The 16,563-nt window shown below is 58.1% G+C and overlaps 1 protein-coding gene across 1 annotated transcript; it reads left to right on the top strand.

Annotated features, from left to right (window-relative positions):
• Positions 1 to 7,036: 7,036 nt before the first annotated feature.
• Positions 7,037 to 8,196, top strand: HAND1 (heart and neural crest derivatives expressed 1). The gene is made up of 2 exons (XM_075509984.1): positions 7,037 to 7,534; positions 8,095 to 8,196. Exons 1-2 carry the CDS (start codon positions 7,037 to 7,039, stop codon positions 8,194 to 8,196), a joined length of 600 nt encoding a protein of 199 aa, XP_075366099.1.
• The last annotated feature ends 8,367 nt before the right edge of the window (positions 8,197 to 16,563 follow it).

Raw genomic sequence — 16,563 nt, 5'->3', positions numbered from 1 at the left:
CAAAACCCAAGGAAACAACACAAATAACTGACCCCCAGCTCCCTGCCATCTCCTCCCCTCAAAACTTGCATCCTAAAAAGGAAAATATTTGCAGCCCTGGTCTGATGCCGGCTGCACTCCAGTTTCTGCCACCTCCCATTTATAAAATGGGGGAAAAAAGGGTGGAAAAAAGCACTAAAATTATTTAAAACCCCCAGCCCCCAAATAATTTTCAGTTGCAAAAAAAGTCTTAACAGATGCTTGTTAATTTTTAAAACCATCCCAATCTGCAGAAAACGAACCCAACCTTGAAAAAAACATCTTGCAACTCTTGCCGTAACCTGACGGCCGGCCCGGCGGCTGCACGGACCTCTCGGGATACGACGGGGGGAACCGGGGGAAAACCAGCCCCTCTGCTCCCCTGGGAGTGGAGCAGTAACTCGTGCACCTGGAGGAGAGGAATCCTGGGATTTTGGGAGAGCTGAGGATAACCAGGGTAATAAGGCACCACAAATTGTCCTTATCCTCCTAACCTGGCAGCGCTGGCATAGCCTGGACCTGGCACGAGGCACTGTGCGACAAGAACTGGAATTGCCCCGAAAAACTTACAGAGAAAATGAATTAAAAACCCCAGGTGGATCTGCACAGAGAGGAGGGCGGGAAGTACGGATACTGGGAAATGGTCTCACGACAGGGAAGCGTGGGCAGGATGCTGCTGCTGGGCTCTGGCTGCTCCCCGGTGCCAGCACACCGCACTGAGCCTGCGGCACGGCAGAGCCCTGTTAGAGCCTCCTACCCTGTTTCGGTGGCCTGTGCCGCTGTCGCCAACCTTCTCCCACCGCAAAGCCAAGCACAGAGGCCCCTTTTTATCTGTAATGTCACGCAAACACAGTGCAAGATAGGAAGAGCACCCAATGCCCAACCAACAAGCCGGGTCAGTCCCTGGGCAAGGCACGGTGCCGGCGGGACAGGAGAGAAGTCCCTCTTTCAAGGAAGGTGGGATGGCGGCATGAGTAGGGACCGGGGAAATCCCTCGTGCATGTGGGGCATCGTGGTACCTGGGGTACCTGGGGTGGGAAGGGCCCCGAGCTCAAACCGTGCCTCCTCCTGCTGAACATGGCAAAACAAGAGTCAACGGAGCAAAAGGTGTGAAGGTAAGTCCCTACGGTGGCACCGCCAGGACGAGATGGAGAGCAGAGGGAGAGGAAGAAAGACACATCTCATGTCATGACCCACCTCCCTTTTCCGCACCAGCGTGTACAAGATGACCCAAACCTGCACCCATGTCCGGACGAGGGGAAAGTTGGCAGCAGGGAGCCCAGCTCTACCCCATCCAGATCCAGCAGTTTGTCTCCAGCCATGCCCTAAACCAGATGCTTTAGACGAAGACGCCAGGAGCTGCCTTAATAAGCGCTTATGCAATCCTTCTCGCGCGGAGGAAATGTCTTTCCCAATCCCCAGCCATTAGCAGTTGGCTGATGCCCTGGAGCGGGACATTTTAGAGCCCTTGTAAATTTGCTTCAGGAGTGGAAAGTGGACGGAGGAGGGGAAGGCGCTGGTTTTCGTCAGGGACCTGCATCAGCCAGGAGCTCTTCTCTGCTTCTCCCCGTGAGCAGAGAGGTGCCACTGCGGGTCAGCACCCAAATCCTGCCCCAAGCCAGGGGATCGGGGACAGGGGGATGATGCTGGCACCTCCTGCCCTGGGGTCAGCACCCGTCCCTGGGGCTTTGGGGGTCAGTGTTGGACTCAGCAGGGAATTTGAGTTGGGAAAGAAGAGGATTTAGGGCAGAAGCATCACTCCTGCTGCAGTGCAAAAGTTTCTTCTCAATTAGGAGAGGTCAACTGGGGAGCAAGAGGATCAGCTCTCCCTGCATGTGGGTCACCTGGGCTGCCAGTCGGAGCTCGCAGACTCGTTTTTTCCATCATTTCCAATTGCATGTCCGTGACGAGTAATGTAATATAAACAGAAATTCCCTTTATGGCAGGTAGAGCCTCCTTGCACTGATTTCTGTGGCAATCAGATGGAGGAACAGCGTTGTTTTAAGTAAGACTCAGGGCATCCATGCCAGCTTGGAGTAATGATTTTGGGGCCGGTTCCAGCGGTGAGCTGCGAGGCTGCCATTACCTTCCCTTTGCCTATTGTTTGCATCCAAACCTAATTGCAAATTGACATGAGCCGTCTTTGGGGAGCGGCTGCTCCGCTCTGCTCCGTCAGCACAATGAGCCGTTGTTGATACGGCCGCAGCAATTTTCCAGGTTAATTTATGGCCGCCACACCCCATTAGCGGCAATAAATGTGGAGCCCGGTTTTGCCGAAATTGTGAGTTACGATTTTTCAAATAAATACATTTTCCTATAAACCAGCGCTCTGTTTAGTTTGAATGTTCCTCGCAGACACATCCATCTACATAAAATACACAGGAGAGGAAGCTGAGCTGTGACTTTGCTCTGATGACATAAAAACTTTTGTAAACACAGTGTCATTTACAGTACAAGCAAGGAGAGAGGAAAAAAATAAACAGTGAGTGCCTAGCACATCCCTTCAGGAGCACATGGAAAATTTAATAATCTTTTTTCCATAAAGCTTTGTTTTCCTTTTGATTTATCCAGACAGGGCAGTGGCTGCTTGGCCATAAATAGATTGTATTTCTTGAGAGGCAATGGTTGCAGTCATCCTTTATGTCGCCGGAGGGGCGGCGCGGGAGGTGTGTGTACAGAGAAGATGCCGTGGATTGCTGCTGAGAACAGGAGCATCTGGGCTGAGCACAGCCCAGCCACCGCCACGGCGGGTGCCCGGCTCACCCCCAATCCCTCCTGCTCCTTTGGTGGGGCTTGACAGCCTGAACCCCACTTGGGGTTTCGTGCGTGATGTTGTTGTAGGATCAAGCCAGTGATGCAGTTTGGGGGACGCGGGCGCAGGAGTGCACAAGCGCTGGCACATGTGAGCTCCCCTGTGCCCCAACGCTCCCCCGGCCCCTACAAGACCCGCAAGCAAGCAAGACACAGCAAGACACGCGTGGCAAACCCTTCTGGGGAGGAGGGATGCCCTGAGTGGGCTTTCACAGCCGTGGTGCTCGTAGCCCAGCCTTGGCCATGACCCCAGGGTTCATTGCTGATCAAACAGACTTGATTTCGTTCACTTTGCAGGTTCTCTCCCTCCTACCGTCTCCGGGAGGAGAATAATCCCCCCAGAGCAGCAACACACATGCAGCCAGCCCCTTGCACCTCTCCTTGAAGCAGATTCTGCTCGTGCCTCAGTTTCCCAAGTTTTTTTGCAACCGTTCCCAGGAGCAGAACTGTAAGGAAGGTGCTGAGTGATTATTATTGCATTATTTCAGGCGAGTGCTATAAATACCCAGGGGCACCTTTAGACACAACCCAGCTGCCCGGGGGAGCTGGCTCAGCCCCACTCTGCGCCTGCGGCAGCTGTCGGAGGGGGGGATCGGAGGCAGCGGCTGGGTGCAGAGGTACCTCGGGGCACAACCTGATGGGGGGACGTGGCGGGGGGGCTGCAAGGTGTCAGGGCTGGGACCTTCCCGGTTGCACCCCGGGGCCACGGCAGAGCCTGGGGCGGGGGGGATGCGGGAGCAGGAGGGTGCCGGGATGCTGCAGGGAGACGCTAGAGGGAAGACAAGGGGAATATTTTACGGGGCTGCAATGTAAACAGAGCTGGAGCAGAGCCCCTTTTTATGGAGTCCCTGTCCTGCCAGGGCATCTGCCAAGACCCTGATTTACGCTCCTATTTAGATAAGGGAGGCAGAGGGGGGGAGCAGAGCTGGCGTCAAAGTCACAGGACACCCCGGGCTGCCGCTCGCTGGGCGCTGATAAGGAGGTGGCCGAGGGGCCGGGGCCAAAACTGCAGCCTTGTCCCAGGGCAGGGGATGGGTGCGGAGCTGGGTGGCTCCTTCTGGGGTCGGGGTGCTGGGGGCTGCGGAGACCTGGCATAACCTCACCCTCCGACATGCGGCACCGGCCCCCCCTTGCCATTGCCTGGCCGTGAGGGCAGGAAATCTTTCTTTGGGAAGGATTTGAAGGAAAACAGGTGGAGAGAAATGTGGTTCCTCCTGCCATGCCAGCCATAAATCGCCTAATCCGAACCGCTCGGCGTTTCCCCGCTGCGCGAGCGGGGAGACGTGAAATTAAAGAAACTCACCAAAAGTTTGAGAAGTGCTAAATTTGGACGCCATGACAAAGGCAGTCTGGTTTGATTTAGAAGGTGTCGGCGTGAAAAGGGCTCCAGTTTTATTATTTTATTAAAACACGAAAGATTAGAACGATTTTCCAAAGGAAAATCAACCCGCCGGTCCCACTATTTGCTCAGCTGAGCACTTCCAAAGTGCGCAGGGTCCAGGGACCTCCGGCGGGGGGGATAAAGCAAGATAACGCCCGGGCTTGGGCTGGGCTTACCTGGCTCAGTGGCCGGAGGCTGCAGGTGGCTCTGGTGCATGGCTCGAGGCAACGGCTCCGAGCTGGACGTGGCTGTGAGTGGCCTGTGCAATGCAGGGCTATGGGGATGGGAGGTTTTTTTGGGGGGGAAGGGGTGTTTTCCAGGGATGGGGTTGGGTGGCACAGAACCCAGCCTGGGGGTTTGCTGGATCAGAGCTTTTACAGGGTCGGGGAGAGGCTCGGTGAAGAGCCTGGCTGGTTGGTCAGGGGGAGCAGGGCACTGCAGGTGACGCTGTGCCGGCATGGGGGAGGGCAAGGCATGAAGCGGGACCCCTGCCTCTCTCCCAGGCGGACATTGGCCCCCGACGGCTCCGAGCTGGGCGCAGAGATCCCACCCAGCCACTGGCGTTTTGGAGGAAATCGGGGACACGACGCCCTACCCAAGGCCTGACTCTGACGGGAGGGTAATCACTAGCAAATGTTTGCAGGGCGCTTTTTTAAAGGGGATAGGGAAGGGGGGGCTTTGCAGCAGCTAAGAACAAAGCGGGGGGGAGCGAAGTGGGGCAGATCCGGTACGGCCGTCCCCCACTGGCCGCCGGGGCCCGGCAGAACTGGAGACCCGCTTGCACCCTGCCCCGGCCCCCCCGGCCTCCTGCCTTTGCAACTCGCCTTGTAACAACTAACGATGGAAAATCCGAGGCATTTAAGTGGCTCCCGAATCCGCCCGGGAACCGTGATTGAGAGAAGTCAAATAAAATTTGTCATCTTTAAAATGCAGGAGGACGTTAATGGTGTGTTAGCCCGGATGATTAATACAAGCGCCTGCAAACAACCCTCCAACGTTTCCACCCTCCACTGCAAGATGAATCGCTGGAAAGCGCCGTTAATCGCTAACATACCTTGGGCCCAAAGCCCTTCCTGCCCCGCCGCGCTGTGATCGCCACCGCCGTGCCCAGGCTGTCCTCACTGGGAGTAACGGGAGCAAGAGCAGGGGTTGGCCCCAACGTCACCCAGCCGGGCTGGGGGCGAAGCGCAGGGTCTGGGAGCCGTCGCCCTGGGGATCTGTCTCCCATGGGCGCAGAGGCGAGCAGGACATGCTGTCCACTGCAGGGCCCCATGCTGGGCTCGGGTTTGGGGGCTGTGGTGAAGTGTAAGATCCCAGCCCCAACGGGACCCTCCCAGCCCTTTCGTGGCCAGGCTGGGACAGGAAATGCAGGGCAGGTCCCCACTGCCCTATCGTAAATATGTTTGTGTGTGTGGATAGTATAATTTTTATTTATTTATGTATGTGTGTGCAGTGTCTGTGCATGGATGTGCAGCATACACGTGTTCATATGCCACACATGCGATCTGTATGTGTGTATACACAGTATGTATGTGCAGCACGTGTGTGTATGTAACATATATATGGTGGCATTGTGTGTGTAGCATATGTGTGCTGCTGGTGCCTGTATGTAATATATATGGGTGCAGTTAAGTGCATGTAACGTATTGGGGGGGGGGGGCGTACAGTGCAGACAGGCGTGCGGTGTATGCAGCATCTCTATGTTTGTGGCATGTGTAGGCAACATGTCCGGTGTATTTTGTGAGCAGCACACGTGTGTGGTGTAACGGCATACGTGTGCAGCACGCGTGCATGTGCAGCGTGTATTTGCGCAAGGTGGGTGCGTGCCGTACACGCGTGCAGCACGCCTGAAGGCATGCAGTGCACACCTGTGTGCAGTGTGCATTTGTGCCACGCACGTGTGCATGCACAGCACGCGTGGGCAATGTGCCCCGCACACAGGGAGCCCACCCCGCCGTGCCCAGCCCGGGGGCCCCCAGCCCAGCCTCCCTCCAGAGCCTTCGCCTCCTCCTCTCACCCAGCTCCTCCGGCGGAGGCTGCTCATGCCCCGGCTCCGGGTGCGGCACCGAGCACCCCGCACCCCGCACCGCCCTCCCGGCCCCCCGCGCCCCGCTCCCGCGGGGCCCAGCCTTCCCCCGGGGCCGGGCGCTGCCCCCGCCGGGGACTCCGGCTCTGGGGGAGCAGAAAGTCCGCGGGTCACTGCGGTCCCGGAGCGCCCGCACGGCCCGGCCCGGCCGTCGGGGGTCCGGGCACCCGCGGTTCCCCCGCCCCCGCTGCCGCCTCTCGTCCCCCGCCGGGCGCGGCGGCTCCCGGGGGGCTCGGACACCCCCCGGCCCGGGCGCGGGGAAGCGGAGGGGCTCGAAGCGCGACGGGGCGGGGGCCGGGGTCCCCCCCTCGGGTCACTCCTCACCCCCTTCTCCATGCAAGCAAGGAGCAAGCGGGAGGCCAGAGCAAACAGCGGAGGTGCGAGCCCAAACAAACCCAGTCAACAGCGCGGCGCACGCCCCCTCCGCCGCCCCGCTCCCCCCGGGGCCCCCGAGCATCCTCCCCTGCCCATTGGCTCCGCGGCGGGGGGGCCCCGGCCCTATATAAAGGCAGGGTTGGGAGGCTCCAGAAGGGGTTAAAAAAACAAAACAAAACAAAACAACAAACCCCAAACCCCAACCCAAACCCCGAAGCCGGCCACCACCATCGCAGCCCCACGCCGGAGCCGCGCTCCCCGCCGCCGCTGCCTGCCGCGCCCGCCCGGCGGGGAGCCCTTCCCGGCCGGCCGCCGCGGCCATGGTGCGCTGCTGAGCGCGGCCCCCGGGGCCGGCGGGGCGGACCATGAACCTGGTGGGGGGCTACCAGCACCACCACCACCACCACCACATGCTGCACGACCCCTTTCTCTTCGGGCCGGCGGCGCGGTGCCACCAGGAGCGCGCCTACTTCCCCGGCTGGGTGCTCAACCCGGCCGAGGTGGCCCCCGAGCTCGCCGGGCAAAGCCCTAGCTACGGCCCCGCCGAGTACGGCCCGGCCGGCCAGGGGCGGCTGGAGGCTCTCAGCGGCCGCCTGGGCCGGCGGAAAGGGGTCGGGGGTCCCAAGAAGGAGCGACGGAGGACGGAGAGCATCAACAGCGCCTTCGCCGAGCTCCGCGAGTGCATCCCCAACGTGCCCGCCGACACCAAGCTCTCCAAGATCAAGACCCTGCGCCTGGCCACCAGCTACATCGCCTACCTGATGGAGGTGCTGGCCAAGGACAGCCAGCCCGGGGACACCGAGGGCTTCAAAGCCGAGCTCAAGAAGGCCGACGGCAGGGAGAACAAGAGGAAACGGGAGACGGTAAGAGACGGGCCGGGACCCCGCTGCCCCGCTCTCCCCGGGCCGGAGGCGGGCGGGGAAAGCCCCGGGGCTGGAGGAAAAAAATAAAACAACCTTCCCGGCCCCGCTGGAGCCTTATTTTTCCCAGCCTAAAAATAAAGAAACACCCGTAGGGAGCACTTCGGCGGAGAAAAGCCCGCCCCGACTTGGCTGGATGGCTCCCGACGGGCCGGGCGGGCTGCCGGGCGCTTTCCCCGAGGGATAAAGCCCCGGGACCGGCCGCGGCCGAGCCGCCCGCCGGCTCGTCCTTCCCCTCTGCCGGCCGCTTTCCCGGGACGAGCGGGCGCGGGTGCGTTTCAGGGCAAGGGCGGCCGCTTCTCCCCCTGCTGCAGCGGGCGGGGTGAGGGGGGGGACCCCAAAAAACCCCCTTTGTCCTCGGGCTGACAAAAGCCGCTTGGAGCCGCGGGGGTCGCTCGGCTGCAGCCCCGAGGCGGGCGCAAGGTGCGGGCGGCCGGCCCGGAACCTCCGCTCCGCTCCTGACCGCTCCTTTCTCCCCCCTCTCCCCGTCTCCTCTCCCGCAGCAGCCCGAGGTCTATTCGCAGCCGTTGGGCCACGGCGAGAAGAAGCTGAAGGGCCGGACGGGTTGGCCCCAGCAGGTCTGGGCTCTGGAACTGAACCCCTGAGGGCTGCCCCGCCGCCCCGGCGGCGCTCCCCGCTCGCCCCTCCATGTGCAATGTCGGAGAGAGCCCGGCCCGGCCCCCGGAGCCCATCCAGGCGCAGGATGCGGGTACCCGGCCCGGCTCCCCCCCGCCGAGACGGATGCTCCGCGGGAGACAAGCGAAGGGCGCCTTGCGGGGCCGGATCCTGCCCGCCCCGTCGGGGGCCATTCCCCCCCTCGCCCCTTCCCCCGTTTGCAGTACTCGTTGCTCCTTCCCGTTGTCAGCAGCGATCGGCGGCCCCGGCCCTCCCGGGCCGGGCTGAAACGGTGTGATTCGTTTGCTGTTGTAAATACGAGCCGTCCCCGTCCCCGTCCGCTGCCTGACCGACGTGTGGCTGCGGTGAAACTACCTAGAGGTGCATTTGGGAACACTCCTGTGCCGGGTTTTCTACCTCAGATCTGCATGACCACTTCCCGAGGGACCGGGCGCGCCACACCACGTATTTAAAACGGAATAATTAAAAAAAAATTAAATAAAATAAAATTTAAACTTTACGCAAACAGCCTCGGGTCCGACCCCTCCGCCTTTCCCTGCTCCTGGGATTGCACTGCTGCGGCCGGGCCCCCTGCCCTCCTGCCCACAGGGGCAAGGGGTGCTGCGGGATAAAGGACTCCCCTCAAGTCAGTGCCCTGCTGTGGGGCTGATCCATGCGAGGGAATTCCCTCCCGTGGGGTTCGGGCAGCTCCGTGGGATCCTTTGGGACTTGTTTATGCCGCGCTTGCTGACCCAGGAGCTGGCAGGGCTCTGCGAATGTGTACCCGCAGTCTGCCCCAGGGCACAAACTCTGCCCCTGCCCTACAACCCCTTCCCTCCTGACCCAGGAGACCTGCTAGAGGGACCGAACTTGTATTTGGCTTGGGGAAGGATGGCAGGATCAGGCCTTTGCAGCAGCTGGATGGCACGAGCACCGTAGAGCTGTGGAGCCTCAGTTTTATTGCTGCCACGCAGAGAACCAGGGCTCGGCTCCCCTTCCCTGCCCTGCCCAGGCAGCTCCCCTGCACGGCTCTGGCACCGGCAGCACTTTCTCAGCAGGATCCCCTCTTAGGCGCTGCCTTGGCCACATTTTGGAAGGAGCAACATTCCCTCCTCACTGTCCGAACACAACAGATACCACCAGCCTCAGACACACCAACGCTCACGCAGCCCAAAGTCGTCTCTGTCACCTCTCAGGCATAAATCCTTAATAATCCTTAATAATTAAAGCCGAATCCTTGTTCCTTTATTCTGTGCACACACAGCTCTGTTATTGAAGGGTGGCTTCCAAGGTGTGCGTGCACGGGCTCAGGGCCCGATCCTGCATTCCCAGCCTGGCCACGCCGCCGTTCCCAGAGACGCCAGGATAAACCCGAATGCTCAGCTGGGGCAAAGAAAACCGAGACGGGGAAGACTTGTACGTTATTGTAGGGTTAATCTGAGGGCTCAGATGGGAGCATTAAATTTTCTATTTTAAACCAAGCTTTTGCTTGCAGCTAAAGGTATAGAAATAACGATGCAACATCCGTAAATTGCTGACATGTCGATCAATCTGTGCATGTGCAGCCGCACACAACAAAAATACACCAGCTCACCCGTGGGGAAGCAGCTCTGGTTTTATAACCACTTTGTGCGTGTGTACAAATACAGACGGATGGACACAGAAACATTGGGGGGGGTATGGCTGGCGTAATTAAAGCTCGCAGAACGATCAGGCTGCGTGAATCAGACTTCCCTCGCGTCGGAGCCGCTGCACGGCTGCCTTCCCAGCCCCAGATGTGTTTTCTGATCTCTTTGAATGAGGCTGAGATGAAAATTGACAGCCTGAGCAGAGCAATGCCCGCAGTGGTATTGTTTTGTTCAGGCTATAAAAAGTTTAGCACGGCACCGGGTCCACGAGTGAAGCTAGAACAGGGCATTTCTAAAACCAAACCCATTCAAGGAAAAAAAAAAAAAAGAAAAAGGTACAGAAAATTAGCCCCAAATATCCTATTTTATGGCTAAGTTTCACAATCCCTTAAAGGGCTGGGTTTTTACAGAAAAGCTCCCAAGCCATCGCTAACACTGTAATCCAGCTCCCCATAAATGTCTCCAGCCCCAATGCTGTTTACATGTGCCAGCCCATATCCCCGTATCCATACGGCACCAGTTGGGTCTGCACCTCGGCATCGGATGGGAGAAAGGGTTAAACTGGGACCTGGGACTTGCTCTTCTGCGTAAGGCTGGGGGACTGTGCACAGGAGTCAGCGTCCTCGGTCCAGGCAGACCAGGCTCTATCTGGAACATCGTTTGCTCACTGGGGACCCTCCCCTACCGCACCAAAAACCTCTGGTGGGATTTTTTTCATGACTTTCCAGCTTTGCTTCTGGGAAGGGGGCACCCTGCACTGCCGGGGAGATGCTCTGCCTGCATCCACAGGATTGTTGCTTTTCTTACCACACGTTTCTGGTGGTGGTACCAGCTGGCTGCAGACTTCTGGAGAAGGTGTCCCCAGTGCCAGCCTCCCTTGCTCCTTCGGGATTTTGCAAGTGAAAATGCTCTCCGTTTCCACGTCTGCAGAGGGTTTCCCTGCCCAGCAAGGGGATTTTCCTGCGAGATTGGCTCAGCATTTTGAGGGAGGGTGGGTGAAAAAAAAAGCACTAAACATTTCCTGTATCCCGGGGCTTCACTGCTCCCCGAAAACGCACGCTTTGGAAGGGGTGTATTTGCGAGCAGTGAGCTCCGTCCTCACCTCGGCACTGCACAGGCAGCTCTGCCGCTCCAGGGCCGGGAAGAGGTGTCGATGCTGAGCTCAGCACTGGTTCCAGCCTAGGAATGGGTCACCCCCTTCACCCCCAAAAGGAGAGGAGCTGCAGGGGGTGGGAGCCCTGCACAGGGGCAGCCTCTCTTCCTCAGGCAGCAAACCTCAGCGGCTGGGAGAGGCGTCCCGGCAGCCTGCGGCAGGCAGCGGCAGGGCTCCCGGTGCCGGCTGCACCAAACCTGGGTGGAAGAAGAACAGTTTGGCCAGTTTGGCTTTTTGGCCGTCTGAGAGCCGAGCTCATCAGCCAGGGGAGGTGGCCCTGCACACACCTATGGCTCGACCCTGCTGTGAACTTGATGCCGTTGGGAAGCAGCCTGCTCCCCGCACGCAGGCTTGAGTCTGCAGTTGCCTGGACAGAAGCACACGCATGCAGGGATCGCTTGGCCCCGGGGCAACATCATACGTGCCGTGTCCCCTGCCGCTGGAATCCAGCCACGAGGGACGGTGGAGGGGACCCAGCCACCCTGCTGCCTGCCCTGCCCGGCCCCTCGCCCCCCTGCCTGGCCAAGGGGGCAAGCGCTGGGGGCAGAGAGGCTGTTGGGTGCTTCCCACCTCACGCTCTGCACCCCTGGATTTTGGTATGCAAAGAAATGGCCCCTTTTTTGCCTTTTTTTTTTTTTCCCCTCCCTTCCTGCCAAGCCCAGACCCTGCTTGTTGTTGTTGTAGGTATTTATGGGCCTGTTTATCTGATCTCAGGGGAGCCTATTCTTATCTCAGAAGCAGCAAGGGAAGGGTTACACTGGACAGCTCGGTAGACAGTATGGAGCCAAATAAAATACCAATCTGACAAAAAAAAAAAAGAAAGAAAGAAAGAAAAAAAGGAAAAAAAAGGAAAGAAACACCCAGCCCCAGCCACCCGCTCACCCAGGAGTGCGAGGGTACCTGGAGCAAACCTGCAAGGCCAGGGAAGCGTCCGATATTTCTGCACAGCTCCACTTCCCTGCTCCCTGGGCTGGATCCTGGAAGGGACCCGGCTCCGCACACACCCGATGCCAGCTTCCCCGGGCAGAGAGACTCGGGCAGCAGCCCCCAGATGAGCACGGTCCAGGCTGCGGGCTGGGACCCAGCTCAGCACGTCGGCCCCTAAAGGGGCTGCTGGTTTCAGGCAGACGGCATAACCCTGGGCAAGAAATCCCCAGGCACACAGCAGAGGAGAGCGCGTTTTAATGTCACTGAAAGAGGGGAAGAAGAAGACATTTTTTTAAGTTTCGGGTTGGTTGTTACGGCAGTTCGGCCACGATGCTGCTGTTCGCTGTTTCCTTGGGGTGAGCACGGAAATGTCCCTGCTCGGGATGAGAGGCACAGCCGGTCCCCAGCCCCGGCAGGGACTCGCTCAAGGTCGCCCCGAAGGTCACGGCCAGGGCCAGGGCTGCTGCCTCTTGTCACGGGGCCTCTCTGGCCTGGCCCCAGCCAGTGACCCAGGGCTGGGGGAGGCATGGGGCAGGGGGGGACCCCCGGACACCGCATTGGCAGGGAGCAGCGGGGAGCCCCGTCTCTGCTCTGGCCTCTCTGGAGCCCAAGGGTGCAGCACGGCTGGGCCACAGTGAGTAGGACTGGATGGGATGGGGCTGGATGGGATGTCCCCTCCTGCCATGCCAAGCAGGGGGGCAAGGGCAACCCCATGCCAGGGGTCCCCCCCAGCCCTTGCCCCCTCCCCACCCCGCACCCCACTCTAATTACCCGCTCTTAAGGAAGCGCCTGATAGTTCTGGCCATTTAAGGTAGCTCCAGCCCCTCTCGGCAAGGGTAATTGGGCCATAATTTGTTTTCAGTGTCAAGATGGCGTCAAAGATAAGACAAAAATCTCCAGGTTTGGGGGCTAAAGAGACAGGAGAAATCCTGACCCGGGGCCGACCTCGGAGGAATGGCCACAAGCCCCAGTGAGTAACATGGCAGGTGAAAGATTTACTGCCAGGGGAGCTTTTTGATCCTCTCCCAACACTTGGAGCCTCTCAGCCCAGTTGCCGGCTCCCAAGTCAGACTGTCTCCTGGAAGTACTGCTCAGGTGGGAAGGTTTTCTGTCCAACAGAGGCCCCCTCAGCTGTAAAGTTCATGGCATGCAAGAGTTCTTCCTCAAATCTCCATGCTTCTTGAGTCACGTGATTCTGAGATCCATCTAAAGAGAAGACACATTTCCCATCCATAGCTGTAGAAATGACGTCCAAGCATGGGAAGACTCTGGAGCCACAAGGCAGATGAAGGCTCCAACTTTTTTTCCTTTCTTTTATTTTATTTTTTAAAACAAATCCAAACTCTCTGGGTTTTCACCCCTATGGCTGTCCCTGCTTGGGTCTCCTAGCACTGAGCTCTGCCTGGGGTGTATTTCTCCATGCAGCTGCTTGCGCTGGGAGAAGACCAAGAGCACTGCACCCTGGGCCAACCTTCCCAAGACCATCCTTCAAACGATGGACAAACTCGCCGTTCACCCCATGCCCCTACCTCTCCGAAGCCAACCTTTGTTGCTCCACTCCATGAAGGCCCTTTCCCCAGTGTGGGGTGTTGGGAGAAGTGAGTATTTACTCCTCTCACAAGACTTACATGCTTGGTGTGGGGTTGGCAAAGGTGTTCACCATGGCTTTCTGCAGAATGACCCATCCTTGTCCTGCTCAATGGTAGAGCAATCCCATTAGCAGGCATCTTCTCTGGCAGCGACAACACTTTGCTGCCAATTTCCCACTGATCTTCTCTCATGACATCTCAGCACAGCCCTCAGGTGAAGCTGGATGGTGTGGGGTGGCACAGCAGCCTACTTGTGTCCCACGCAGCGGCTGGATTTAAGGTCCAGGATGGAAGCTGGCTGGGAGCTGGGGCTATCTGGTGGAGGATCAGTGCCGTACAGCTCAGGGCAGAGGTAAAACCAGCTGGGCACTTTGCTCAGCAGGACTCGGTGCCATCTGCATAGCTGTGTGATGCTGAACAAGCTCTGTCTGTCCTGGTTACTCCAAAGCTAAAGTGCAATAGCAAACCTGGAGCTGCTACAGCTCCAGGAGCCTGCAGATCAGAGGTGCCAAGGAGCCAGATGGACCTGCTGGAGCACAAGTGGGAACCACAGGCTGGTAGGAGGACATTTACTGGTGAGAGGAGAGCGAGACAGGCAGTTACCCAAGAGGCTTGAGCCGAGGGACTGCAAGGCAAGGGCACGCACTTGGAGCCTCGCTGATTCCTTGCGACGGCTCCCCGAGGCAGGGAAGGTCCTTGCTTGCAAAGTTTCCTTTTTCCCTGCTTGTTGTTTTGCGTGAGGAATTCGGGTCCTGACCACCCTGAAAGACTTTACAGTAACCAGAGAAGTAGGGGAATTTATGGCGTCACTAGCGGCTGAAAGCTGAGGAATTGAGAGGAAAAGGGATTTTTTTTTCCTTAGACTGCAGCTACCTTGACGAAATTCTCATGGCCTGTAACTGACCCACAGGAGCAGCCGGGGGGGATGTGGGGGCCAGAGCAGGCTGGTTTAATTTTCTTGGCTGGGAGCTCCTTCCCAAATGGAGAAGCTGGAAGGAGTTATGAGTCTGAGCTAGTGCACAAAGCTTGCGTCAACCCCGAAACCCTCTTTGGCTTACCTTCACCATTCAGCTTCCACTACTTTGGTCCTGTGTCTGATGGAGAGTGGAAGGACAGGCTTTGCACTGAAGCCCATCAGCTTGGCTCAGACTTGAGCCTGGGCTGCTGTGTTCAACAACTCACCCTACAAAACTTGGTCCAGGAACCAAGCCAGCTGCTTAGGGCTAAACCCATGCAATTCCACACCCAATGCCCTTTTAAGCTCCTATGTCTAGGAACATGGCATAAAAACGTGGGAAGGCCCTTGTGGAGATACCTTTGTTGGCCTGCTTTGGGGAGCGCGTGAAGGACTTGGAGCAGACCAGCAGCAGGGAGGAACAGGGAAAACAGGATCAGGAAAAGAAGAGAAGGGAGGAGGACAAGGAATAGTCTGGTGAGGGACAGCAGCTCCCTGGCACTGTAGTTTGTGATAGTCTAATAAGAAAAGCCCTGTCTGTACCCAGTGCTATCACTGCGCCAATGAAGAGCCTTCAACCTGCTTTTTATCCCCAGGAAAAGAGAGACACAGAGGGCTGAGGTGAGTCAAGGCCAGCAGTAGTGCACCAAGGGCTCCACTTTTTACATGAGGGTCAGGGTTTATGGCCAGTAAACCAGTGGAAATTCCAGGAAAAAATTAAACAACCTGGTTCTGTAGGGAAGGTGGGTGTGGAACAACGAGAACATCAACCTGCAGGGTATAGGGATCCTTCCAGGGCAGACTGGACAGGGAAGAGCTGAACAGTCCTGTTTCGGGACACCTACAGGGATCCTGGTTGCCCTCTGTGGCAGGGCAGAGCTGGGAAGGTGCCGGGCTATTTCCCCCACGTCTCCGTGCAGAGGGGCTGGATGTGGCACCTGCCCTTCCCACCCCCGCCCAATGAAGGGCCTGCGATTTGGACGGCAAGCCACCAAACAGGAGATCAGATCGCTCAGGGCTGCCTGCCAGGCCATGGCTGCCGGCCTGCCGTCTGCTCAACAGGCGCAGGAGCTGGCGAAAACCCAGACACCAAAGCTACGAACAAGCTGGCTCCAGGACCACTGGATACAACCCGCCGCCTTCCCTTTTCTAAAGACGGACTTGCCCACACAGGCGTCGAGACCAGGAAGAGATACGGGCAGTGCTCACACACCTCTTGGACTCAGAGCCTCCTCTCTGCTTTGCGACCACAACCTGGGTTAGCAAGCTTGCTAACGTGGTGCCCGTCATTGTGCTCTCTGGTCCCTGGCAGTCCATACACGTGGTAGGGGAAGCATCAGAGCCATCTCAGCTACCTGACACTTCCCTCTTGCCCTGTCTCGCAGTCTCTGCTCTTCCCCACAGGCACCTTGGTGCTCCCTGCCGAGGATGCCGCAGTGATCGCTGACTACTTCCTGCAACACGTAAAGGGAACAGATCTCGGAGAAAGTTCCAAAACCAATTAAGTAAAAGCACATTAGGGGGCTTTGAGGTACTTCGGGAAGAAGCCAACACTGCCTGCAAGGATAAGAGATGTGAAATCAGCTCCAGCTCCTGGCAAAGTGAGATTGAGTGCTGGCAGAGCTGTGCAGTCATCCCTTATTGGATACAGGGGAAATAAAAAAAAAAAAGGGAAAAAAGAAAAGCAAGCCCTAAGGCTCTCCCCTGCACACTCAGACTGCTCAACCACATCCCTAAAACGTAAAACCATTAAATCCACATTCACATTTTTCCCCAGTCCTCTGCGCTGCCCTTTCTGCTGGGGAGCAGAGAACCGAAGCCTGGTTTCCATCAACGTTGTGAGGAGGCTGTAGGACGGCTCACGCAGAGAATCGGATGTGTGCAATTTCAACGTCCAACCAGGGGAAAAAAAAAAAAAAAAAACGAAAAACCCAAACCATTTTTGTGATCTCCGCATCCCACTACAGCATAATCCTGCTTCCGGTGTCTGACAAGTACAGCCAGCTCCTGCCGAGGAGGCATCTTCGGGACAGGAAGATGGCTCTGGTCCCCCCGCCAGCTGCCCTGGGCTCAGAGGTGCAGCTGCGGAGCACCCACCACCCGGG

The sequence above is a fragment of the Mycteria americana genome, chromosome 8 (genome assembly GCF_035582795.1).
Source record: "Mycteria americana isolate JAX WOST 10 ecotype Jacksonville Zoo and Gardens chromosome 8, USCA_MyAme_1.0, whole genome shotgun sequence".
NCBI classification, from domain to species: Eukaryota; Metazoa; Chordata; class Aves; order Ciconiiformes; family Ciconiidae; genus Mycteria; species Mycteria americana.
Note: the sequence above shows the minus strand (reverse complement) of the source record. Positions and strands in the feature narration are given on the sequence as shown.